Source organism: Diplotaxodon limnothrissa, linkage group LG10 (genome assembly GCF_057381915.1).
Source record: "Diplotaxodon limnothrissa isolate DT_005_m linkage group LG10, D_limnothrissa_male_GT1.1, whole genome shotgun sequence".
NCBI lineage: Eukaryota > Metazoa > Chordata > Actinopteri > Cichliformes > Cichlidae > Diplotaxodon > Diplotaxodon limnothrissa.
The window spans coordinates 34,651,867-34,677,254 of record NC_140605.1 but is presented as its reverse complement, the minus strand read 5'-3'; the positions used below and the strand labels follow the sequence as shown (position 1 = coordinate 34,677,254).

At 39.2% G+C, this 25,388-nt stretch overlaps 4 protein-coding genes across 5 annotated transcripts; 3 read left to right on the top strand and 1 right to left on the bottom strand.

Moving 5' to 3' along the window:
• Window positions 1–626: 626 nt before the first annotated feature.
• Window positions 627–7,437, bottom strand: LOC146624806 (homeobox protein CDX-1-like). Of its 2 annotated transcripts, XM_085364151.1 has the most exons (4): window positions 6,969–7,437; window positions 2,463–2,573; window positions 1,776–1,924; window positions 627–872 (listed from the first exon to the last, which is right to left on the bottom strand). In XM_085364151.1, exons 1-4 carry the CDS (start codon window positions 7,435–7,437, stop codon window positions 627–629), a joined length of 975 nt encoding a protein of 324 aa, XP_085220277.1. The 2 variants fall into 2 exon arrangements, with proteins under 2 accessions (XP_085220277.1, XP_085220278.1); XM_085364152.1 differs by lacking the exon at window positions 2,463–2,573.
• Window positions 7,438–19,377: 11,940 nt separating this feature from the next.
• LOC146624805 (histone H4) lies at window positions 19,378–19,746 on the top strand. The gene has a single exon (XM_085364150.1). The coding sequence runs from the start codon at window positions 19,384–19,386 to the stop codon at window positions 19,693–19,695; it is 312 nt and encodes a 103-aa protein (XP_085220276.1). The 5' UTR covers window positions 19,378–19,383; the 3' UTR covers window positions 19,696–19,746.
• Window positions 19,747–20,746: 1,000 nt separating this feature from the next.
• Window positions 20,747–21,232, top strand: LOC146624804 (histone H2B 1/2). Its single transcript, XM_085364149.1, has one exon. The coding sequence runs from the start codon at window positions 20,765–20,767 to the stop codon at window positions 21,137–21,139; it is 375 nt and encodes a 124-aa protein (XP_085220275.1). The 5' UTR covers window positions 20,747–20,764; the 3' UTR covers window positions 21,140–21,232.
• Window positions 21,233–24,662: 3,430 nt separating this feature from the next.
• Window positions 24,663–25,049, top strand: LOC146624803 (histone H4-like; the record flags this gene model as incomplete). Its single annotated transcript, XM_085364148.1, has 1 exon — window positions 24,663–25,049. A coding segment is annotated over one exon (300 nt), but the record flags the coding sequence as incomplete, so codon positions are not given.
• Window positions 25,050–25,388: the final 339 nt, after the last annotated feature.

The window sequence follows — 25,388 nt, the reverse complement described above, 5'->3', positions numbered from 1 at the left end:
TTTAGTGTTAAAAAACGACTGTTTTCCACACTGACGGTACAGTTTGTATCCTGTATCTTCCTGCTGCAGCTCTTCATAGAGCTAAATGAAATATTTAAAACACTACACTCACGAATATTTCACAAAAAGAAAGAAAGAAAAAGGAGAGAGACTATTCTGTGTGAGAAGACAATGCACACAAAGTCAGCATTATATTTAGTACCTCTGTTATTTTACTCGGGCTTTTGTTTAAAGAGTTTGAAAAAACTTGTTTTATAAATATCAATTTGCAGTGATGAGCTCAACAGCATCTGTCACAGGTGAAAAATGTGTTTTTCCCCAAATACAGAGCTCCACCCACCACAAAGTTAGTCTTGGACATCGAATGGTTGTCCTTTAATGACTGACCAATCCTTCGACAGATGGAAATCACCTGCAGAGATTCCTTTTTGTTCAGATCCAATCACAACAGGGAATTATTTGATGGACTGGAAGTTGTTAGCAAAATGTCTCATTGAGATTTCTCTGATTTTCAGTGAACTTTAGCTTTAAGAAGGCAAACAGCAATGTGCAGGATGAATGTCTCAGTCTGTAGTTCAGGATTTTTAGTCCACATCCCGAAGTCAGTGTCCAATAAAACATCGTCCTCAGTACTCCTCTTTGATGTTCAGAGCTAGAGAAGGAGACACCAGCCCGTTGCTCCCACTGCTACTTGTCACCATCGCGACGTTGCTGCTCCCGTTTGCATGGAGGCCATTGCCTCCACCTCCTCCGCCGCTGCCGTTACTGCCGGTGGGAGGGGTTGGCGTAGTGGTTGAGGAAGCCGGCTGTTGGAGTTTCTTCTTGTTGATCTTGCGCTCCTTTGCTCGCCGGTTCTGAAACCAAATCTTTACCTGGGATAGAAAAAAGGTCGGACATTGTTTACAGATTAACATGAATTATTCAAACACTTCCAACTACTGCACGTTTTTTTCAGTAACATATTATTGTTTCTGCACGATCAGTAAGAATTTGAACTAATTTGAGATCTAACTTATAATTAGTGACAGCAGTCTGAGCTCTGAAACCTAAGATTACGTTTGGGAAAAAACAAACAGTTCTTCAGTCTTTGTTCTCTGATTGCAGACACTCTACGAGCATCGCAATTGAGGACTTTAACAGTGTTAAAGGCTTCGTTCTTTTTGCTTAACCCTGGAGAACCCATGGGGTCAAATTTGACCCCATGGGTTCTCCAGGGTTAAAGGAACTCGTCTAACGTCTAAGCTACAGGAGATGCCAGAATTAAAAAAAACAAAACACCCCCCACCCAAAAAAACCTGCCCAATGGTCAGAAGCCTCTCTGAGTGTCTCTACATCCATACTGCTTTTGAAAACTGCAGTTTTTTCCTTTTTAAATTGGATCCAGTCTGACTAATTAATCACCGAATGTATGCAGATGATACAGTCGGTTTTGTGTATATCAGTTCTGAACAATAAGCATTATTTACAGGCTAAGGATCCAGATGTGACACCTTACTTGTGTTTGCCTTAGTGTCAAGAAATGAAGAAGTGCATTAATAAATCCCCTCCTACCCAGTATCCTCCCAGTGCCGAGATAAATGCGAGGGTTTATTGACTTCACCTTTAAGTTGTGCAGTTAAAACAAAGGAGAATCTCAATTGTTTTCTTCATACTTGACAAAATCTATATTTTGACATAATGTCAGTGCAAAAAATCATCGTGTTAGTTTAAAAGGACAATCAAATATTTCAGTGGTCTTTCTCAGTAACAGGACAAAACATTTAGCTTTTGTGTACCTGTCTCTCTGACAGACTGAGTGCCGTGGCAAGCTCCGCCTTCCTTCTGATGGTGATGTATTTGCTGTAGTGAAACTCCTTCTCGAGCTCGAGCCGCTGGTGGTCGGTGTAAACCACTCGGTATTTGTCTTTAGTTCGTGTCTTTCCATCTGTAAAACAGAAACAAAACATTTTTTAAAACTTTTTATATGAAAAGCTGAAGTCTCTTCTGCAGGATGCGCCCCCTGCAGGTAATCACTGCAAAGTTAAAGGGGGCTCACGTCAGTTTAACTTTTCTCGCTGCATCACTCAGCTCATGCTGGATTTGTGCAATGTCAGCTGAATTTCTGAAGCAGTTTTAGCAGAAAGATGAATAATTTAGCTACAATTAGCCAAGCTACAACATATATTTACTTGTCAAGTAATCACATTACAACTACTCCAAGTCCCATAAAAGCATATTACTCTGTTAGAGGCTATTCCTCTACATAAGCAGTGTGCACTGAAGTCATAATTTATATGGCTTCAGTGCACACAGGACATCTCACACCTCCATGTTTAATCATCTGCTTCAGCTACACAAAAATCACACCATCTATTAGTGTGTAAAAGTGTGAATGAAGCGTATGTAGTGGAAGCATTTTATATTATGTGCTATAAACCTGTGAGACAAACTGCTGTAACCCTGATGGAGCTGCGTGTTCTTACCATGACTCCTGCATTCAAATTGACTCCCCGCCTCGGCTGCATTTGCATAAAACAGAGCCCTATCTGCTTTTATTCCTTTATGGTCCCGGAGTTCGTGTGTTACTGTGAACGCTGAAAATGAAACGAGCTGTTCAAACATTCAGTTAAATATTAAACTTTGAAAATTGGTTGTATACTACACTGTTCCCCCACCTTAACTCAGGTGCCTACATTACCCACAATGCAAGTGGACTCCCAAAACACCCAAGAGCTTAAAGAGTGCTTTTAACCAATAAGTCAATGGATCCCATGAATAACTCACACAGTTAGCTTATTTATTTGCAAACACTTCATATTATGCAATGCATTATTTATGTTATTATTTTCAAAAAAGAAAAAGAAAAAACCCCTGAAATGATTCACTCTTATGTAAAAAGATTACACAACACAATAGTTGTTGATGTGTCTCAGAATCAGGACAAAAAGATCAAAGGTTTGAGTTTTGTATGTCGACCTCGAACACCTCGTGACACCTGCTGTGAGAAAAGCACAGTGAAATGTAATCAGTCGTGTTTAGGCAGTAAAGCCTGGTTCCTTTTAGTCAACACAAATATACTCTGTTACCTACATTTGTTACTTTGTTACTTTAACTGTCAAGAAATACATAAATCTTAAGGTCGTGCTGTCTGTTATGAAAAATGATGTATTCATATCTAGGAACTGTGGTGGAGGGGGAAAGAAAAACAAAGAAAAACAAATCAAACATTTTCATTGATGGATTTTGAGAGAATGGGCCCTGACGGAGGGTGAAAAACAAAAGCCCCCAAACCTCCTGAAGATTAAACCAGAGACTGAAAGTCATGCCAAAGACAGATTAGAATTTGTCTCTTTGCGATTTTCCATTTCTATGTGAATGTATGTGTGCACATAACAGCAAGACGGTTGTGTTAAAGTTAATTAAAAAGGCCTTCATGGCTCTTTAACACGCTCTGATTCAATATTAACACTAAACACACAACAGCTCAATAAGCAGCGTGCCACCCCCGTCTGTGCTCTAATCGCTCACCGGGGCGAATTAAAACTCAAACATTTTAGTTTGAGAGGGAACATCTGTCTGAACTTTAGAGTTTCTGCTTCATTTGTTGGAAAGTAAAAACCAACAGTTTGATTCTCCTTCAGCTGATAAAGAGCCGAGAGAGCGGAGACGCTAATGAAGGAGCGTAAATCAAAAAGACAGAGAGGTTTACTCACGGCACAGACTGAGCCAAAGATGGGCTTTCAGAGGCACCGACAGCTAAAACTGATGAGCAAATACAAGAAAAATAAGGACTTTTTGCTCATTTCCTAATTTCTGCTTTAACGAAACCTGGTTCTGATTCCATGTGTGCTTCTTGTGGATGTTAACTCACAGTTATGAGACGTTGTATCTACAACAGGGAAACTGATATGACTCTAAACAATATGGAAATGTTGGAAAAAGCAAACGAGTCCAGGTCTGTTTTTGAAGGACAATCCACACAAACACTAAACATTCACTCTAAACTTACAGCCAATAAGAGAAAAGTACTGCATTTTATTTTACAGCTTCTATTGCAGAGTTACAGCTGATTACCAGGAGTAAATGTGCAGCTCTTTACTGTATTCTTACATCTTATTATTAACAGTAAATTCCTGCAAATGATGACCTCATCGTTAAATGCTCTAATGCGTGTTTTCCCATGTAGCAGTTTACTATAAAACTACAGCTGAATACAGCTCAGATTTCACTCCAAACACCCGTCGAGACTCCGTGGATGTAAACCACTATTTTATTGTCATAAAAGTCAACATGCATACAGAAGAGTCTTGCGTTTAAGCGCCGCACGCAGCCGTAAAACATGAAAATACAAAGAGTACGGGAATAAAACAGCTCCCCAAGTCTCACCCAATAAAAACAGAAGCAGTAAATTATAATAATAAGAGTACAAAACTAAATATTCACATCCACAATAGAGTAGAAGATGAAATTAACTTAACCAGTACCCGAGGAAAGTAGTTCATATACTCAGAGAATGAAATGAGATCTAGTGGAGGAATGTAAGATTCACCTGACTGTTTGTTATCCCCTCTCTGTCACTGGCAGAGTCGAAGCGTGAGGTCATTTTTAGTGGTTTCTCCTGTATGTCATGTGCACCTCCAGTTTTGGGATGTTCTTACTGACAAAAATGTTGACTCTTGCAGGATGGCGGTTAATCAGATGTTAGTCTCACTGATGATTTTAGCTTTAAATACATCTGAAAACAGCATCATCTGCATCAAACTACTGTTCTTTGGGCTTTTTTTAGCTTTTGAAAAAAGCCCAAAGTTACTTGCCAACAGCTGCAACTCTCACTCGCCTAAATCTTTCTTTACCGACCTGCACAGCTGCAGACTTCCTGCGGTGGCGGCAGGTCGACAGAGGCCGACTGTTACCTTTGAGTTGGCTTCATGTTCAGAAACACCTGATAGTCCGGCTCTAGCTCCCCAAAGAAAGATGCTTTATCCTCTAACATTACTTATTTATTTCTCATTTATATGTAAAATGAAAAACACATATTTAAGTTAAAAGATAATAGAGACTATAATTATTAATTTTTTTTACCAGAATCTATCAAAATCAGAGAGCTGTGTTCAGGCTTTTCTTTGTGATGTCTCTAAACCTCTATATTAACAGGACCCTTTACGATAAAGAGTTTTTAAAAGGCTGCAAAACAATTATCCAATATAAAGTAATAAATGATGTTTAAAGTCTGTTGCAGTGCCACTTTTCATGTATATGAAATAGGGAATCGGGCTCCCTACAGAACGTTTTCTACACCAGATTCATGCATTTTTTATTAAACATTTTAATCACCTGTGGCCCCCGCCTCCCCCGTTCTGTGCCACCCTGCTGTAAAATTCCTGGATACACCCCTGCTTAAAATGGACGGTGGTTAACCTCTTACTGACCTCTCATCTCTGCAGGTTTCTAACAAATCCTTTTTCATGTCCATCACAAATGCAACTTCAGGTCATTTCAGGGAAATAAAGCTGAAGGTAGTTTTTAGCAGGTGTGTGAAACACAGGGCGTATCCCAAACACTCAGGCAGATCTTACTGACCCTGTATTATTTTATATTAGGAAGTAAGATTAAAAAAAGAAAAGGAAACTCCTCCCGTGCACCAGTCAATCCTGCTGTTCAGTTTGATTCACTGATTTTATTGCTTTTAATTATTATCACTAAAAAACGCATTATGAAGCAAGGCTGAAGTTATTTAACAATCATTTCTTTAGAGCTGATAAGATGTTTTGTGACATGTAAGAGCTGCAGAAACCGCGGAGCCTGAGCCAAATTCACACTTCCCACTTCAAAGTGGGAACTATCTTGTCGGCTCTTGTTTTCTCCGCCCAGGGACAAGCGGAGGACAAAGGCCGAGCTCAGCCTGCCCGGAGTCACGACCAGCGGGGCGCATTTACATTACAAGGCTTCAAACCGGCTTCACACGTTTGATCCGGAGACAGGCCGGGACCCGGTGGGAACGCTTCAGCCGTCATGTCCTGACAGCTGCACCAACTCATTCTGCAGGTTCAAACCTCCACGACGAATAAACATCGAGTACCAGTCAAAATCGGTGCAAAGAAGTGAAACGTGAAGAAAAGGTTTCAAAAATACTCTGAATGGGACGGATGGAAATATTGGGCAAGAAATTTAAAAATAAAATAGCGGCAGGAAATCAAATTAAGCCGAACTGAGGTGAAGCTGCGTGACATGGTGATATATGGAGCTTTTAATCTGAAAGTCTGAAGGAAACCAAATCATTAAAATAATGACAGCGGTTTAAAATAAATACATAAATAGAGCGTCAGTGATGAGGTTCAAATTTAAATTAATTAAATTAAGTTCCAAAGTGACGACGATTACATCCAGATAATAAAATAAAAAACGATCTGGGAAATTATTCAGGAATAAATCTGCATAAGTAAAAGGGGAAAACGGAATTTAAGTAAATATAAAATTTAAGCCTTACAAACGTCAATTATGCGGATTAATAACGTTTAAATCATTTTTACTGTGAGCACGAGTGGCTACATGCAGCTTATTTAGAATATGTATGAAAGGAAAATCATCTCGTCATAAGGAAAAGAAACCATTATCAGGATCATTGCTGCTGAACTTTAAAGAGTCAAAAGGAGGGGCTCGTTTTTCGTTAACCAAACTTCATCTCAGGCCGATCAATCGATTATAAGCGTGTTTCGTGCCGGGCGGCCGCTATCTCCAACCTGAGTACACATGTGCAGACATTTGAGTATCACTGCGTCTCATATCAGCCTCATATTAAAATGTCAAACAGACTGTTGGAGCTCGGTTTGCTTCAGGAATAAAATAAACCACAAGCAGCTGAAAAGTGACGAGTAAGCGGTTAAAGGCGAAACCATGAGCGGGTTAAAGGTAAAAACCTGGCTATTGTTGGGGTGTTCGTTAGCAGGTACATCAGCGGCATTAAGAGGGAACAGGTGTGGGGGTCTTACTGGGGTTGCTGGGCGGCGCGGAGGTGCGGATCCACTCGTACGGGGTCCTCCTCCGCGGGGAGCCGGGGGACAGTGGCCCCGCGGAGGCGTTCAGGGAGGCGGGGATCAGCGCAGGCGGCTGGCCGGGGAACTCCGTGGGCCCGAATCCGAGGGTGGTGCCCACCGCACCGGTCACGGAGGAGGCCGCGGGAGGCGCGTAGGGATGCGAGGACCAGTCGTCCCGCGCGGGCGGAGGAGGCGGGTATGCCGGGCTCCAGCCACCGGCCGCCGGCGGGGCTTGCTGGGCCGGGTGTTGCTCGTTGCCGATGCCGTGGTGGTGGTGGTGGTAGGAGGCGAAGTCCGGGTACTGCGGGGGGGCGGGCACCGAGAAGTTCTGCGGGCTGAGACTCAGGCCCGGGTGGCGCGTGACCGGGTTCTGGTGCGGGTACATGGCGGGGTCCTTGTCCAGCTGCAGGTAGCTCACGTACATCTTTCCAGGTGAGGGGACTCCCTCAGCATACTGCGGATCCAGCCTGCCTCTCTCACCTGGTCTGCAGGTAAACTTCAATCTCTGAGTGCGCGCGTGTCTACCTGTCCACACCTCCACCTGCTCGCGCGCTCTCTCTCTCTCTCTCTGTGCCGTCTCCATCAGCTGCCCGTTAAAAACTGCAGCAGTCACATGTTCACTTTTATTGCTCTTATCTCCCTCCCTCACCTCTCCTCACCACCCTTACACGCTGCCTCTCTTCCTCTCGCGCTCTTCTTCCTCTCTTCACTTCCACCCACTCCTGCTCTTCCTCCTCACATCATCCTCGTTATTTTAAAACTAAAACCTCTTTCTGAATTAAACCCTGATAAAAACTGAGACTCCACAGCAGGTTTTTCCCACACTCACCTCCGCCTCCTCCCGTCCCAGGCTCCTCTCTATCGGCCTCCATTTGCATGACAGTCCGCTGCTGGACTTCAAAGGCCTCCATCAAAGGGACGGAGACCATCCGACAAAATGATAGAAAACAGCTAATATGTCCTCAGAGAGACGGCAGACCGAGCCATCCATCATTTTTTAATCATCACACTTTCAATATGATCTTTTCTTCAGACACGTTTATTTAGCGAGCTTGAATTTCTTTTTCAAAAAGCTGAAATTTAAATGGAAGAAATCTTAAAATGTGAACTCGAACTGAGAAAAAAAATCTGATATCAAAGTGTTTATAATTAAAATGCATGCAATTACAATCTAAACATATTAAATATCAAATAAATAAACTCATTAAAGGTTTAACAAACAAAAGACTTTGTAAATCATCAGGCTTTAAACGTTTTTGTAAAAATGATCCATTTCTTGATGAATTCTACATTTAAGGGGAAACTTTTTCTTCATGTGGACAAAACGTATAAAGATCATGAACGAAGCATTTCAATTTTGGATTCCTATTTTGTTTAATCCGTATGAAGAGAGTGTAAATAAAACATCATCTGTGTTCATCAAAGTATTTAAAGGGTTAAACTATTTATCTTGAGTAATCAGCTGATCTGTTAGGAGGTTAATATTGATCATGTTCCTCTGATGCCTGTCAGTGAGACACATTTCCCTCATTTTAGTCTCCAGATTTAATGATTTCTAATAAATGATTCAAATCTGAGTATTTCACAGGCAGATGAACAGAAGCAGCTTTTCGCTTTAGGTTAATAATTTTTTTCTCTGTCAAAGTTCATATAGTGTTTATTTGTGCAGCATCATTCAAATATAATAACTAAAATAAAACTGTGTTTAAAAAGAGGATAACTGGACGAAAAATAAAATAACTAATATTTACAGGTCAAACACATTTTTCCTTTGTTTTATTTATTTATTTATTTATTATTCTCAAATTTGTGTTTTTAGATGTTTTCATCTACCGTATATTTTAATGAATTACTCATATTAATATTATACCTTTGAACTTAAGAAATTATCTGTTGCAGTTCATGTAAAATATGAAATGAAATGTGGAAAAGATTAAAAAACTTTTTACTGTTTTTTAAAAACGTTACTTTTTACTTCAAAGTACAAATAAAGTTAAAATAAAATGAATCCCAATCTGTCAAATTTTGTAAGAAACCGTTTCATATTAAAATCAAGTCTTTTTTCATTTTGTTTTTTCAATTTAGTTTAATTTAACATGGTTTTATAAATATAAATAATATAAAAGCAGATTAAATATATTTTACTCCATTTAATCTCAAACAGAGAATAAAAAAAATAGAAACAAGAATCTTAAATGTATAAAAATAAAAAAAATGCAGCTGTGGAGGAAAACGGGGTCGATAAAGGACACATCCAGGACAAAGGAAGGAGGAAGGTCGAGTGGAGGTCAGCAGCAGCTTCGTCTCCTTCCTGATCTGAAAGTAAAAAGAGGGCTCGACCGTTTCACAGCACGCTGACAGAAGCTAATGCGAGGCTTCAGTGGGTTTAAATATCTTATAACATTAAAGTTTGGATGATTTGTGGAGCTGCAGTGTAGGAGAGGAGGAGAAACTCTTCGCTCATTTTACCCTGGAGACGGTGACGATGTTTGATCAAATAGATTTATATGTTTATTGAATTATTGTAGCCTGTATACAAAAGAAAGAGAGGGGCGTAGCCACGGTGACAGCACTCGCTGTCACATTTTGAGGCGTCAGCGTTGCTGTTTTCGATGCTGCCATGTTTGATTTTTGGAGTTAGAGGTTGAGCATATTTGGATGAGAGGGTGGACTGCGAGTGTATCCCTGCTAATATGAAAGCTACATCAAAGTGATCTACATTTTAACGAATCAGTCACTATGATAAAAAAAACCATGTACGTCATTCTGCACGATGAGTATTTTTACTTTAGGTACTTAAGATCGATTTGGATGCTACAACTTTGAGTGAGAGTCTGAATAGTTACTTTGTCACTTTATAAAACAGTTATTTCATACAAAATGATGCTTAATTATTCCATAAAAATAAAATTATACTAAGAAAAACTTTTCTTTGGAATTATATTAGAATCTGTTGTTTTAAAAGAAATAACAATAAAATTAATGTAAGGCCATTATTAAAAATAGAAGTTGTCATGAAATGTAAGAAAAAAAAAAGAAGAGCTGCATGAACCCACAGACACTCTGAGAGATAAACGTAAACACTGTGTAGATACTTTTGTACTATTACGAGTTATTAGCATGTCCTGAATAATCCTCCCGAGTCTGAGAGTTATTTGCTTTACTTATTATAATCAACCTGACATGAAATGACAGCGTGAGTCCAAAAACTCGTCAGGCCTCTTTATTAGGTACACATTGCTGGTGCCGGTTTAGCCCCCCACCCCCCCTCCCAGGAGCTTCCTAAACTCTGCATGTTTCAGATTCAATAATTCCGAGAATTGGGCTGTGTTGATGTGATGGCGTCCCACGGTCGATGTGTTTTACCATCCACATGATCAGTTTTACTCTAAATTTTCATCATTTATGAATTCATGTTTTGATTGTTGGGAAGTCAAATATATATTTTAGAAACTTCTAAAATCTTCTGTGTCTTGTATTTAATATATTCCTTGAGAGGATTGCATGAACTCATTATGAAAGTGTAAAGACTCCAGGGATCATGTGACCAGGTGCATTTGACCCGGCAGGGACAATCAAAAGAAGCAGAGTGAGGGAAAAAACACAGTAAGAAAACACTGAGGCCATCCAGTGAGGGCATTACATGTAAAAAAATAAAAATAAAAAAGGAAGAAGAAGGAAAAGTCAGTTATTTATATCCATTATTAATGCTGATAATTGAACACCTCACCATGAGGCTCAGATCCCCGCTGTCCTGCGCTGAACAGCAGCTCCACTTTTTTAGCAGCTGAACTGATCAGAGCGGCCTGATCAGCTGACAGGCCCCGTTTACACCAACACCTAGCACCAGCATACAGTCAGCTGTGAACAGAAATCTGATGTTTTCATCACAATTTTTATTATTTGAGCTACACATCTGTCTCTGTTTCTTATTCTTCATTGGGCTGAGAATCAGCGCCACCTGCTGTTTGTCTTGTGAACCAAATCCAGATGTTTACAGAACAGAAAACAGAATTCTGGATTAATTTTTAATATTATTTTGAGGATTTTCTAGAAACGTATGTAAAGGTGTGTGACATTTGAACGAAAACATACTTAGACATGTTTCATGTAAAAAGAAATCTATGTAAGCATCATGTGGGGTGCTAAAAAAGTACAAATGTGCTCTGAAAAGATTACTTTGAATGAAAAATACAACTAAAGTTAAACATTTTACTATTTTTTGTTATCATTTATGATCTCCAATGCTTTTCCTTTTCCAGAGAACTGCATTTGTCATTATTAACAATTTACATATAAATATGCTACTGATTTAAAATGTAAATATCTATTTAAGTATTAATCAGGAACTTTTATTACTCTTCAAACCTTTTAATTATTTAAATTTGATTTCAAACCTCTTTTAAACATTTTAAACAAATCTGCAAATAAACAGATTTTGGTCCCTGCCTTGCTCATCAGAACTGTGCAGCAGGGATTTAAACCAGCAACCCTGCAGCAGAAGCCGCCCTCCTCCCTGTCCTCCGATCGCCCCTCCGCTGCCCTCCTGAAGAGGAATTATCTGCGTCTTTATGGATTTATGGGAGATTTATTGTTTTACACTGATGAGTATTTAGTTTAGTCTGCTGCAGTAAAAATCACATAAAAGCCACAATAATTCACACCAGCATTCATGTTTTCAAGTGTTTGATAGTTCTTATATCGATATCGTGTCATGTGAGGAGCTTCTGATTAAACTGCTTCTGTATTTATATATATATATATATATATATATATATATATATATATATATATATATATATATATATATATATATATATGTATATATATATATATGTATATATATATATATATGTATGTATATATATATGTATATATATATATATGCAGCCTTTCTAGCGGCCTCTTCATGGTTCCCATTTGCCTGCGGGATCCCCAGGTACTTGTAACTGTCCTCTATGTCTGCAATGTTGCCTTCTGGTAGTTCAATCCCCTCAGTTCTGACTACCTTCCCTCTCTTTGTTACCATCCGACTACACTTCTCCAGTCCGAACGACATTCCAATGTCATTGCTGTATAGCCTGGTAGTGTGGATCAGTGAATCGATGTCTCGTTCACTCTTGGCATACAGCTTGATGTCATCCATGTACAGGAGGTGGCTGACAACTGCTCCGTTCCGTAGTCGGTATCCGTAGCCAGTCTTGTTAATGATCTCACTGAGGGGGTTCAGGCCTATGCAGAACAGCAGTGGGGACAGAGCATCTCCTTGGGCTGCAACCACCAAGTACCTGCAGAGGGTCAGGCAAGTCCTGAGGAGTCAGCTGAATGGTAAGAACAAGATCCGGGCCATCAACACATACGCCCTGCCCGTGATCAGGTACCCTGCTGGGGTAATAGGCTGGCCAAAGGAGGAGATAGAAGCCACTGACATAAAGACAAGAAAGCTCCTGACCATGCATGGAGGGTTTCACCCCAAGTCCAGCACCCTGAGGCTGTACGCTAAGCGGAAGGAAGGGGGCCGGGGACTGGTGAGTGTCAGCACCACAGTCCAGGATGAGACAAGGAACATCCAAGAATACATTGGGAAGATGGCCCCAACTGACCGAGTGCTCAGTGAATACCTCAGGCAGCAGAAACCCAAGAAAGAGGAGGGAGACGAGGAACCATCATGGAAGGACAGGCCCCTGCACGGTATGTACCACCGGCAGATAGAGGAGGTGGCTGATATCCAGAAATCCTACCAGTGGCTGGACAAAGCTGGACTGAAAGACAGCACAGAGGCACTAATCATGGCAGCACAAGAACAAGCTCTGAGCACAAGATCCATAGAGGCTGGGGTCTATCACACCAGGCAAGACCCCAGGTGCAGGCTGTGTAAAGATGCCCCAGAGACAATCCAGCACATAACAGCAGGGTGCAAGATGCTAGCAGGCAAGGCATACATGGAACGCCATAACCAAGTGGCCGGCATAGTGTACAGGAACATCTGTGCCGAGTATAACCTGGAAGTCCCGAGGTCAAAATGGGAGATGCCCCCAAGGGTGGTGGAGAATGACCGAGCTAAGATCCTGTGGGACTTCCAGATACAGACGGACAAAATGGTGGTGGCTAACCAACCGGACATAGTGGTGGTAGACAAACAGAAGAAGACGGCCGTAGTGATCGATGTAGCGGTTCCGAATGACAGCAATATCAGGAAGAAGGAACACGAGAAGCTGGAGAAATACCAAGGGCTCAGAGAAGAGCTGGAGAGGATGTGGAGGGTGAAGGTAACGGTGGTCCCCGTGGTAATCGGAGCACTAGGTGCGGTGACTCCCAAGCTAGGCGAGTGGCTCCAGCAGATCCCGGGAATAACATCGGAGATCTCTGTCCAGAAGAGCGCAGTCCTGGGAACAGCTAAGATACTGCGCAGGACCCTCAAGCTCCCAGGCCTCTGGTAGAGGACCCGAGCTTGAAGGATAAACCGCCCGCAGGGGCGTGCTGGGTGTTTATATATATATATATATATATATATATATATATATATATATATATATATATATATATGTATATATGTATATATGTATATATATATATATATATATATATATATATGTATATATGTATATATATATATATATATATATATATATATATATATATATATATGTATACATATATATATATATATATGTATACATATATATATATATATATATATATATATATATATATATATATATATATATATATATATGTATACATATATATATATATATATATGTATACATATATATATATATATATATATGTATACATATATGTATACATATATATATATATATATATATATATATGTATACATATATATATATATATATATATGTATATATATATATATATATGTATACATATATATATATATATGTATACATATATATATATATATATATATATATGTGTATACATATATATATATATATATATATATATATGTATACATATATATATATATATATATATATATGTATACATATATATATATATATATATATGTATACATATATATATATATATATATATATATATATATATGTATACATATATATATATATATATGTATACATATATATATATACATATATATATATATATATATACATATATACATATATATGTATATATATATATATATATATATATATATATATATATATATACATATATATATATATATATATACATATATATGTATATATACATATATATGTATATATATATATATATATATATATATATATATATATATATATATATATATATATATGTGTATGTAAAATAGAAGGCAGACAAATCTCATTATCTAAATATAAACATTCCCTAATTTGTGATACTTATTATCGGGGCCTTTTCATGCTAAGATGCTGACAGTGAATGATGAACATAAACATAAAGCAAAGGTCAGTAAATCACCTGATTAATTAAATGGAATATGACATAAACACATTTACAGAACTTTGGGTAAAATTTTACTTTCTCGAAAAAAGAGGAATAATAAAAAAATCTTATGAATTATTAGCATGTTGCACATTTTCAAACATTTCTGACGATGCTAATGTTTGTTGTAAAAGCAGCTACCAGCAATAAACACTGGTGTTTGTAATATTATAGCCAGTTTTATCAAATTAATTGAGGCAGTGTGTAGTAATGAATAAGATAAAAATATAGAACAGCAACAAACAACAATATTTTATATTTAATTGAATGTACCTAAAATAAGAAGAAACTGTGACCCTCAGCGCTTCATCCTGTGTCTATAATAGTTTTCCTTTCGTAGGTTGGTATTAATCTCCCACGTATGATTTCACTCCTATTGTACAGCTGTAAAACTGCAGACTAATCTCAGGACGGACAGGTTGGTTAATGACCTCTCACAGAATGAGCACATCCAGACTCGAAGGTGATCTTTCTTTAGGTCAAAGCCTCTGTGAGGTCAAAGAGCTTTTTTCTGAGCAAAGATGGAAACTTTAATAATGTAAAAACACAGCAAACAAACAAACTGAGGGACGAGTTTAAAAATCATCACGATCTCCACGAGCTTTATGTTCTTCTAAAGACAAAAACAAAATGAGAGACAACAAAGAAGAATTACAGAAAGAAACAAGCGAGAAGATAAGATGTATGTGTGAACTCTCTTCCATTTTCTTTCTGTTTCCCACTGTCACCTGTCTCCAGGTAAACCATTAACCAGCAAACAGCCATAAAACTCCACTTTATGGAAAGTTTGATGATGGTGGTTGTAAACAGCAAAGACTTTTATTGCCTCGCTGGCTGTTGTTGCTCACCTTGACACAGTTTGCATGGAAGAAAGAAATGCAGACGAAGGTCGGGCTGAACCCCACCCACGGCCTAAAAGTAGCTGCTGCTTCCCGTCAGGTTTATGTCTTATTAAAACAAATTGCTTCTAAAATGCCTTAAAATGAGCTAGAATGTGGTTCTAGCTCTGCCTGTTTAAAGCCCACTTCCTCCTGACTGGCCGGCTATATCCACAGTGTTACTGGATCATTAATGTTCATTAATGAGGTTATTGCTTTAATGTTGCAGCTGGAGGTGATTTTAATGCTGGCAGATTTATCTGTAAGAACACAGAATGTTTATATCAAAAGTCTGTAATGTAAGAAATAATCGAAATAAAGGTTTTGGGTATTAAATCCAGAATATAGCAGCGGGTGGAGGAGAATGGATGGCCTTTTTTGTAATTAAAGTTTTTTTTTTAACATTTAAACAAGCATAACAACACAAACCAGACTGAGTGAGGAAGAAAGACGAGGAAAACGGGGGGCATTATAAATAAAGTGTTGTACACACAAGACCCTCTCAATTCAGACTGTATCTCACATTGTCATCATGCTGTAGACTCATAAAACTGTCACATTGTTCTGTTAGAGTCTGTCTTGCTGCTCAGTCTTCCCAGCATTTTCTCCTTCCACATGTTAGGGTTGGAGTCCGAGGCGCTTTCCAAAGTGTTAAAATAAGACAAACACACGTCACAAGCCCAGTGTTTAACACTCTGAAGCAGGGGCGATTTTAGCCCAAAGTGAATCAAAGCACCCCCACAGATTTCTTACTTTTTTTGACAATATTTGCTGTTTGTGTGACACACTACTAAAAATATAAAAAGCATACAGTACTTTACTTGTTTGAGACGTAACATTTTAACAACAAAAGTATAGATACCCCCCCGCCTCCCAAAGTGGTTTGTTCCAGCTCCCCCCTGCTCTGGCTCTAGCGCTCTGTCTGCCAGAGCGATGGTGGCTGAGACGCAGCGGAGCAGAGGTGGAAGTGTCTGGCTTAAAACAGGACATGTTAGCTGCATTTAACCTTCAGTTACTCTTTATATAGTTGGTAGGAAAAACATTACACCAGGTAACCTGCAGTGTTGAAAACGTGTTTTCTGACGATGTTTGCTGCCCTACAATCCGTCCTGCTCTGTAAAATCAGCCACATCTGACCGTCCTGTTGCTCCCATTGAAATGTTTACAGCCTGTTTAAAATCTAAGACTTATAATTGTCCGTAGCTGCTGTTGTTACCACTGTCCTGTTTGAAATGGATGCTAACTGACTGAATGCCCATTAACCTTATAACACCTGGTGTGTGTGTGTGTGTGTGTGTGTGTGTGTGTGTGTGTGTGTGTGTGTGTGTGTGTGTGTACAGAGACAGCCAGGTTCATAATGGATATGAGGAAGTTTTTTCAAAAAAGGAGCCACGTCAGGTAAAAGTGTAAAATCAAATGATCCATCAATCAGGAATAATGTTGGATCAGTGTTTCAATGTTTATCTTTTATTAGATGTTCGTGTGGTTTGGTTATTTGCCTTTTGGTTGAAAGTACACTGAGAGGACTTTTTATTAGTGATCTTAATAGTATTTTTTCATATTAATGTCATTTTTCATCTAATTGAATCTATTTGTGTATGATTGTCAGTCCAAAGAGGGAGAGAGGAAAGAGGGAACGTGAGGAGAAAGTACGAGGTGAGGAAGAAGCAGGTAAGCAAACAGACAGGGAGCAGTGACAGGCAGAAACTGTTAACCTGACAAAGAGGAAAACCTGATTTTACTCACAGTCTGGAAGTTGTGTCCTCCCTGTATTAAAGCTGCTAAACAGAATCTGCTAAACAAACTGGGCTGAAACATTTTGACCCTCTTTAACAACATCCCAACATAACATTATCATTGATCGGGGAGAGTAAAATTAATGATATATTTGTATGTGGTTCAGCCACAGCTTTACTGAAACCTCTGTAAAGCTGTAAAGAGAAGCAGATGCTCTGTTTCTACAAATGTTTTAAGCTTGTTTCAAAGATTCTGTACTGCAGCTTTAAATGTTTTCCAAAAGCACACACACACTTCTCAGTGATTCTCACACTTGTTACAGTGTGGACCACCTGATAAAAGGTCAAGCTGTCCCAAGCACCACTATGAAAGCATGAAAGTCATAAAAGATTTTTTCATGCATGGTATACATTCTACCACAGGCTGTTGCCTCCATTTTTATAGTTTTTATTAATATTTTGTAATAATTTATTCTGTTTCGGGAGTGTTTTTATGTATCTGTATTATATTACACACACACACACACATTAAAAGTGAATCTCTGTCCAAAAAATGCTCTCAGTTTACTTTTCACTCACTGTGAGCATCGTTCATTATTCTCCCAGTAATGAAGGTCAGGATATGTATTTTTATTTTTATTCCAATCCATTCTTCTTTTGCAGCATTTAAATAACCTTGATCAGATTTGATGGTTTTGTTACAGACTTTAAAAAAAGTGTTTTGCTTTTCTTTCACAAATGTGGGATTAAATTGTGTTAAAATGTACAAAACAGTGATGTCACTTAATGTCATTTACCCTTACCTGAATATTGTATATTGTATATTGTATAGCTTTCTTGTTAATTTGTATTGTATTTATTTAAATTTTTACTTTTTAATTATTTTATTTGCATTTTTTAATCACTCTCTTATATTTAAATGTTCATTGCTATTTCATCTAGGGTTTGAGAGTAACGAAATTTCTATTCTCTGTATGTCCTGTACATGTGGCAGAATTGACAAATAAAGTTGACTTTGACTTTGATGTCATGTTTTGTGACGAGGACCCAGGCACAGAGAGACTTGATGAATTTAAGAATCTTATGATTTAATAAAGAAATTTGCAGACTTGCACAGAGATGGTAAAATTATGATGACTGATAACAGAGACGAAGACAACAGACGGTGAGGACAGGGAGGAGCAGGGGTTTAAATGCACCGAGGAGACATTCAGAGACAACTCGGGACAACATTTAAGGATGCAGGGACTGACAGAGACGGGGAAGACGTCTTATCGTGACGTGTAAAGTTTATCTTGCCTGGCTGGGCAGCTCTCTGGGTGCTCAGCACCCCCAAAGCTCTGATCCTAGAATCGCCCCTGCTCTGAAGCCTGCTTTGTAACTGTGACACCTCACCTCTGTCCCCCAATAGGCACAATCTCGGTGAGCTAGGTAATTTAAATTTCACCCATCCCTCCATATATTTTAAAACATTTTCCCATGTTGGGGAGACCAGTAGTGATGGGATTTCCGGCTCTCTTTGGAGAACCGGCTCTTTCGGCTCCCAACCGGCTCTTCAGGTTGTTTTGTTGCTTTAATTAATTTATTATTAACAATAATATAAAATTATGCACAAAAGGAATTACTAATGTAAAAAAAAGTGGTTTTATTTATATGTTTATATATAAATATATGTGGTGGCCCCTCGAGACAAAGCACGTACAAACTCCAAAAAACATTTCTAGTGTTAACTGAACTTCCAAACAGAGCTACCTAGATCACTTAAATTACACAATTGAAAGCATGTGTGTATTGTTTGTGTATTTATACACAAGCACTCATATATATTCAAAACTTTTAAAAAAAATGTTCATTTACCTGTTACTACCACACACCAAATCTGGTCGTTGGTACTTCTTGGCTTGTGTAGCCACGAGGTAACAAAAGCTCAACACTGCCCCCTAGCATCGTGGAGCACCTCCGTTGTGTTTGTACGTGCTTTGTCTCTAGAGGCCACCGTAAATATACTTTTATTTATTCACTCCATATAAAATGTAATAAATAAATCATATAATACAAAAGCCAACTATTCACATTACTGTTACTATCTGTCCCTGAAAGTGTGACGTCAGTGAACGGTTTTACGTCTCTCCGTAAAGACGGTTGCAATTTGAAAAACATGGGCGGGGCCTTGTTAAAATTCGCCCTTTTTTCTCTGTTACGTCCGGAGATGGGACACAAATAAACAGCCTCTGCCAAGCACGCCCTGTTCAACTTTGTTCGGTCAAAGAAACTATAACCATGAGTGGAAGGGGCAAGGGAGGCAAAGGACTCGGAAAGGGAGGCGCCAAGCGTCACCGTAAAGTTCTCCGCGATAACATCCAGGGAATCACCAAACCCGCCATCCGCCGTCTTGCTCGTCGTGGCGGAGTGAAGCGTATCTCGGGTCTGATCTACGAGGAGACCCGCGGTGTGCTGAAGGTGTTCCTGGAGAACGTGATCCGTGACGCCGTCACTTACACCGAGCACGCCAAGAGGAAGACCGTGACCGCCATGGACGTGGTGTACGCTCTGAAGAGACAGGGCCGCACTCTGTACGGCTTCGGCGGTTAAACTCATTCACACCAACTGAAAGAACTCAACGGCTCTTTTAAGAGCCACACACCTCCCTTTAAGAGCTTTGGTTGTAGATGTTGTAACCTTTGATTATATGGGTTTATGTTCTTTTGCTCTGGACATATATGCTGACATACATTTTAGATGGTGGAAGGCTTTATGTTACGATAACGCATGGCTCTATTAAATAAGAGCTCTTGTTTTAATTGGTGTTCAGAGCTATAATATGAAATCTGAGTAGGTGAATAAGGTAACTACACTGTTCTTTAATAGTGTCCGACTCTGGAGGTTATTCCTGGTTGTGAGGCAGCGTTCATCCTGGACAGGTTTTCCATTTCAGGGGTAACATGGTCTCAATTTTATTTGCCAAAACACTGGAGTGGAACAAACTTGGCAAAGCGAAGTGGCAATAGTGATGTGTTCACATTAACAGACATTATGGCTGAATACACAATAAGTAAATATTACATAGAGCAATCACTGGAATAACTATTGTCAAATACAGGATTTACATTTATGTTGAATTATGTAATGCATGTTTAAGTAAAAACCTGTTTATATGCTAGGACTATAAAGTCCTTCAATAGTAAAAACGATGCATGTGATTTAAAAATGTCTAGTTTGGTTGCTCCAATAAGAAATATTACATGATGTTTTCAGTTTGATATCAAGAAGAACATCAATACATTTCTGAGAACAATCATCTATGATATGAGGCATCACTAACTGTAGAAGCACAGATTCTTTAAATTCTTATTTCTTCCAAATATCTCATAAGTTTCACTTTAACGTGCGCATTTCAATCTACTTTCTTTAACTAATGCCACAATCCCGACGTGTCGCGTTGTGAATGTTAAATATAGTCCAGTGAATGAAAGCTGAAGGTCATGTTTTTTTTCCATTGTGAGACTGCGCAGTAGCAATTTACCCACCAAAGAAAGGGAGCAACAGCTCGACCAATGACAGGCGGGGATCTGCACAGCCTTATTTGCATACAGCGGAAATAAAAGAGAGTCGCTCTGCGCTGACGGGCACATTCTCTGCTGTGAAGTAGCGACGAAGGAAAATGCCTGAACCCGCAAAGTCCGCGCCCAAGAAGGGCTCCAAGAAAGCCGTGACTAAAACCGCCGGCAAGGGCGGCAAGAAGAAGCGAAAGACCAGGAAGGAGAGCTACGCCATCTACGTGTACAAGGTGCTGAAGCAGGTGCACCCCGACACCGGCATCTCCTCCAAGGCCATGAGCATCATGAACTCGTTCGTCAACGACATCTTCGAGCGCATCGCCTCTGAGGCCTCCCGCCTGGCTCACTACAACAAGCGCTCCACCATCACCTCCAGGGAGATCCAGACCGCCGTGCGCCTCCTGCTGCCCGGTGAGCTGGCCAAGCACGCCGTGTCCGAGGGCACTAAGGCCGTGACCAAGTACACCAGCTCCAAGTAAACTGCAGCTCTGCTGCATCCACCCAACGGCTCTTTTCAGAGCCACTCACCTCTGCCGAGGAGCACATGTCCTGAGATTTTCCACTGTAGTTGTATGATGATGATGATGATGATGATGATGATGATGATGATGATGATGATGATGACAAATCTTACACACTGTTTGCCTCATAATTAAATGCAGTCTTGAATCTACAAATGACAGATGTGGTGAGCTGTGGTGAGCTAGCATCATACCCTGCAGAACGCAGGGTATGATGCTAGCTCACCACAGCAGTCAACACTGTTTTTTTTCTTTAGACTGTTCCCCAAGGCTCTTGGGGCTCTCCACTGGAGTGAATGTTAAAATTCTCACCGGCTGCTTTCATTTACATGTTTTCATATGACACTGTTGGATACTACTATATTCTATGTGGAATTTTTAGAAAATACTCCATAATTCTAAGACAAAGCCATCATTAAAAAAAAAACAAAAAAAAACCAAAACAACTTTCTACGACAGTTTTGCCCATTTCTGTTAATTTTGTTGTAAGTATTCCATGTCATAATATTCCTCTTGTTCTCCCGAGAAGGAACTGTAACCACATAATTTCCTTTGGGGTTAATAACATATTCTGATTAGGAATTTCTGAAAAAAATATTACATTAAAACACTGTTTTAACAAATTACTTTTTAAAAGACAAGCTTTTTGATAAAACTGCATTCTGCCCAATAATCACCTAAAGCTGGATTCATGGATGAAGAGAGCCGTACGGAAGATAAGGTCAAAGGACATGTCTGCTTTTGAGCATAGGTAGGGCCAAAATGGCAGCATTCACTACGCCCATTATGTGTAAACTTGACCTGGGAAAGGAATAATCTGCTCATCTACACAGGTCTCAGCAGACTGAAGCTTTCTTGCACTCTGACAAGAGACGAGCTCATTTGTTAACATGATGAATCTTGAAGAATCTGTCATGAGTTATTTCATTGGCTATAATGAGATCAACTGAGCAGCTGATTTTGTTTCATGTAAAAAATAATTTCAACCCAGATTCAAAAGGGTTGAAATTGGATTGAGATAGAGCAAAGTAATGTGGTTTAGTGCACTTCTAGCAAATATACATCAGTCTGCTGAGATCATGGAAAGCCTGTGTAGATTGAGCAGATGTATTTCAGCTGTGCAAGAGAAACCAAATCCCCCAGTGTAAAAGATCGAGCTTTCACATTACTTCTAATCCATAGTGGTTTGTGGGTGTTGTTACTTCGTCCCTAATCCGGCTCCTTGAAAGCTGGTTTACTGATTTACTCGTCCTCAAACATGTCACCTTCCTGCTGCAATGCCTGGATCTGCTCCACCTCATCTCCCAAAAGCTCAAAGTCTAACCCTCCTTCCACAAACTTGAATCAAACCCTTTCTAGCTCTTTCAGCCCTCAGCTTTTTGAAGTATTAAAAATGGAGGTTTTAAGTCCTGCTGTCCACCACAAAGGACAATGAATAAGTTTTATTGTGAAAGGGTTAAACTTATTGTACATCTATGACATCTTAATAAACCAAATTGAAGATTGTAATGTGGAAGAAACAATTTCATCTTTAAGAGAAACAATCTCTGAAAACAATTATCACGTAACCTCCCTGATTGCCATAGAATGTGGAAGCTGCAGTGCCTGCCATTTTGACAAAAAGTTAATGTTCTCTGTTTCTGTTATTGTAAATGAATGACATTGCAAGAATGTGTACTGCGAATTTTTTCAGTGTATCTGTTTATATTTATATCTACTTACATTTTGGGTTTTAAAGCAGTAAAGACAGCAGGAATATTGTACGAGTTTTAAAGATGCATTTTCATTTGCAGTAAGTGCTTCAAGAACAAAATAAAATGAAAAATGCTAGTTGTTTGAAAACAAAACAGACTTTGCTCAGACATCATGAGGAGGCTTTGGTGTGAGTCTTTATGATAGATGTGTTGATAGTTCACTGGTCTCCACATTTGATTTAGGCCAGGTGTTTAGACTGGATATCATCTTTGATGGAACCCTGTCAGGGATTTGTGTCCGACCTCGAATCATGTGTTAGACTAATGAGTTAATCACTATATTAAATCTTATTAAAAACAAATAAAGCTGAAATCTGTTCAGGTCCACACTGGGGCAGGAAGGTGGACGGGGCTCATGAAATTTGATTCACCAAAAAAAGAAAAAAAAGGCAGCGGTCTTCTATTACGTCCGCCACTCAGAGATAAGACTAGAGAGCTCGCGTGGGAGGTTATTCAACTTTGTTCGGTCAAAGAAGAAACAGTAACCATGAGTGGAAGGGGCAAGGGAGGCAATAAAATAAAAATACTAACTATAAAGCGCGAGTAAATATAGTCAAAACCCATATAGTATCTAAACTTCTCTTCCTTGCCACAGTTTTTCCTCCTCCTCACAAATCACTTTTACTCTTAAACAAACTGTGTGTTAAATTAATATGGGGAACAAACCGTGAGGTTACGAAACGAACTTTAATGTATAAAGGCAAAGAGTGTGGTGGATTGGGTGCGCCAGATCTCCGTATCACTTTGAGGATTCCTTTTATTAAAAATGTGTTTAGCGCTCTTAATAGGAGAACCCCATGGATTAGAGGTAACGAAGTACAATGGGGAAAACTAAAAGGTAGGGCTAGATCCAATATGCCGTATTATAAACTCCTCTTTGGCGACACTACGGAACAGTGGAAAGACCTTAATATTAACTGGACACAAGTATCCACTAAACAAGTATACAATATAATTAACAGTAAAAATAATGAAGGACAGATAAAATATAAGGGCGTGGGCGTAGAAGAATGCCCGCTAGTAGTTAAAAATATCTACGACAAATTAATCTCTGAAAATATGAGAGACACTGTGTGGTTGATATCTGTTGGACGCCTCCCTGTTAGAGCGGTGGTGCAGTGGAGCTGTTATGTTACCACCAAAGAATGTCCAATGCCACGGTGTGTCGAGGATGAAACCCTTGAACATTTACTGTTATCCTGTTATAGAACAGTAGAAATCAGACAACAGATGACTAAAATGGGTTTTGAAATTGACAACAATATACAAGCTATAAAATATGGTCTGTTTAAAGAAAAAATGTATGACAGTAAAAGACGCCTCTTTTGGCTTATTATGTGTGTCATTAACACCCACATTTGGAAAACCAGAGCCAAGGTGGTCATTGAGCAAAAAATGATAGATAGCGTTGCTGTGTGCAAAAATATCCTTACAGACCTGAGAAGGAGGAAGACTTTAGAACAAAAAAAGAATAGCCCTTTACCTTGGGACCTTTTGAAGATATAACTAATGTTAATATGTTTGATTAATTTAACTGTTGTATTATTTAACTTTTGTATTAATGTATCTATTGTAAATTATTAAGAGATAGCAAGGGTGGTTAGGAAAAGACCTGCCGTGGGAGCTTTTATTATTGTAATAAGTAAAATAAGATGTGAATAATTTGTGCATGGTGCTTGTATTATGTGTATTTGTATTTGTGAATTTTGATATAAAAAAAAAAAAAAAGCAAGGGAGGCAAAGGACTCGGAAAGGGAGGCGCCAAGCGTCACCGTAAAGTTCTCCGCGATAACATCCAGGGAATCACCAAACCCGCCATCCGCCGTCTTGCTCGTCGTGGCGGAGTGAAGCGTATCTCGGGTCTGATCTACGAGGAGACCCGCGGTGTGCTGAAGGTGTTCCTGGAGAACGTGATCCGTGACGCCGTCACTTACACCGAGCACGCCAAGAGGAAGACCGTGACCGCCATGGACGTGGTGTACGCTCTGAAGAGACAGGGCCGCACTCTGTACGGCTTCGGCGGTTAAACTCATTCACACCAACTGAAAGAACTCAACGGCTCTTTTAAGAGCCACACACCTCCCTTTAAGAGCTTTGTTCTTTGATGTTTCTTATCTTGCTAATCTTCTGATTCCCAACTATGACAATTAAAAGGCATTTGATTTAATTAGTCTCACTAGTAAGGCATGTGGTAGTTACAAAGATTATCAAGGGGTCATTTGGCATGGTTGTCTCTGAACCTTCAGCCTTTTCAGTATGAAAAACGCTGGTGTAACATGGAAAAATGCAAGCAGTGACATGTTTTTCTCTAATAAGCCACACACCACGGAAGTATAGCTTCAGTGTGTTGTCTGCTAAAACTGATTAGTTCAAAATGCCATCATGAAAATTGTTGTCACGTGTTTTGTGGCTTTATTAAAGGATAGAATCAGAGGGACTTTGTTTATTCCCAT

Bases quoted from the DNA above. Each gene is read 5' to 3' on its own strand.
- LOC146624806 (XM_085364151.1), bottom strand. From the start codon at position 7,437: ATGTACGTGAGCTACCTGCAGCTGGACAAGGACCCCGCCATGTACCCG. The intron at 2,574-6,968 runs GTAAGACCCCCA...TTTCATTTTCAG, and splicing joins CGCGCCGCCCAGCAACCCCA to CGTTCACAGTAACACACGAA. The intron at 1,925-2,462 runs GTAAGAACACGC...TCTGTTTTACAG, and splicing joins ATTTGAATGCAGGAGTCATG to ATGGAAAGACACGAACTAAA.
- LOC146624805 (XM_085364150.1), top strand. From the start codon at position 19,384: ATGAGTGGAAGGGGCAAGGGAGGCAAAGGACTCGGAAAGGGAGGCGCC.
- LOC146624804 (XM_085364149.1), top strand. From the start codon at position 20,765: ATGCCTGAACCCGCAAAGTCCGCGCCCAAGAAGGGCTCCAAGAAAGCC.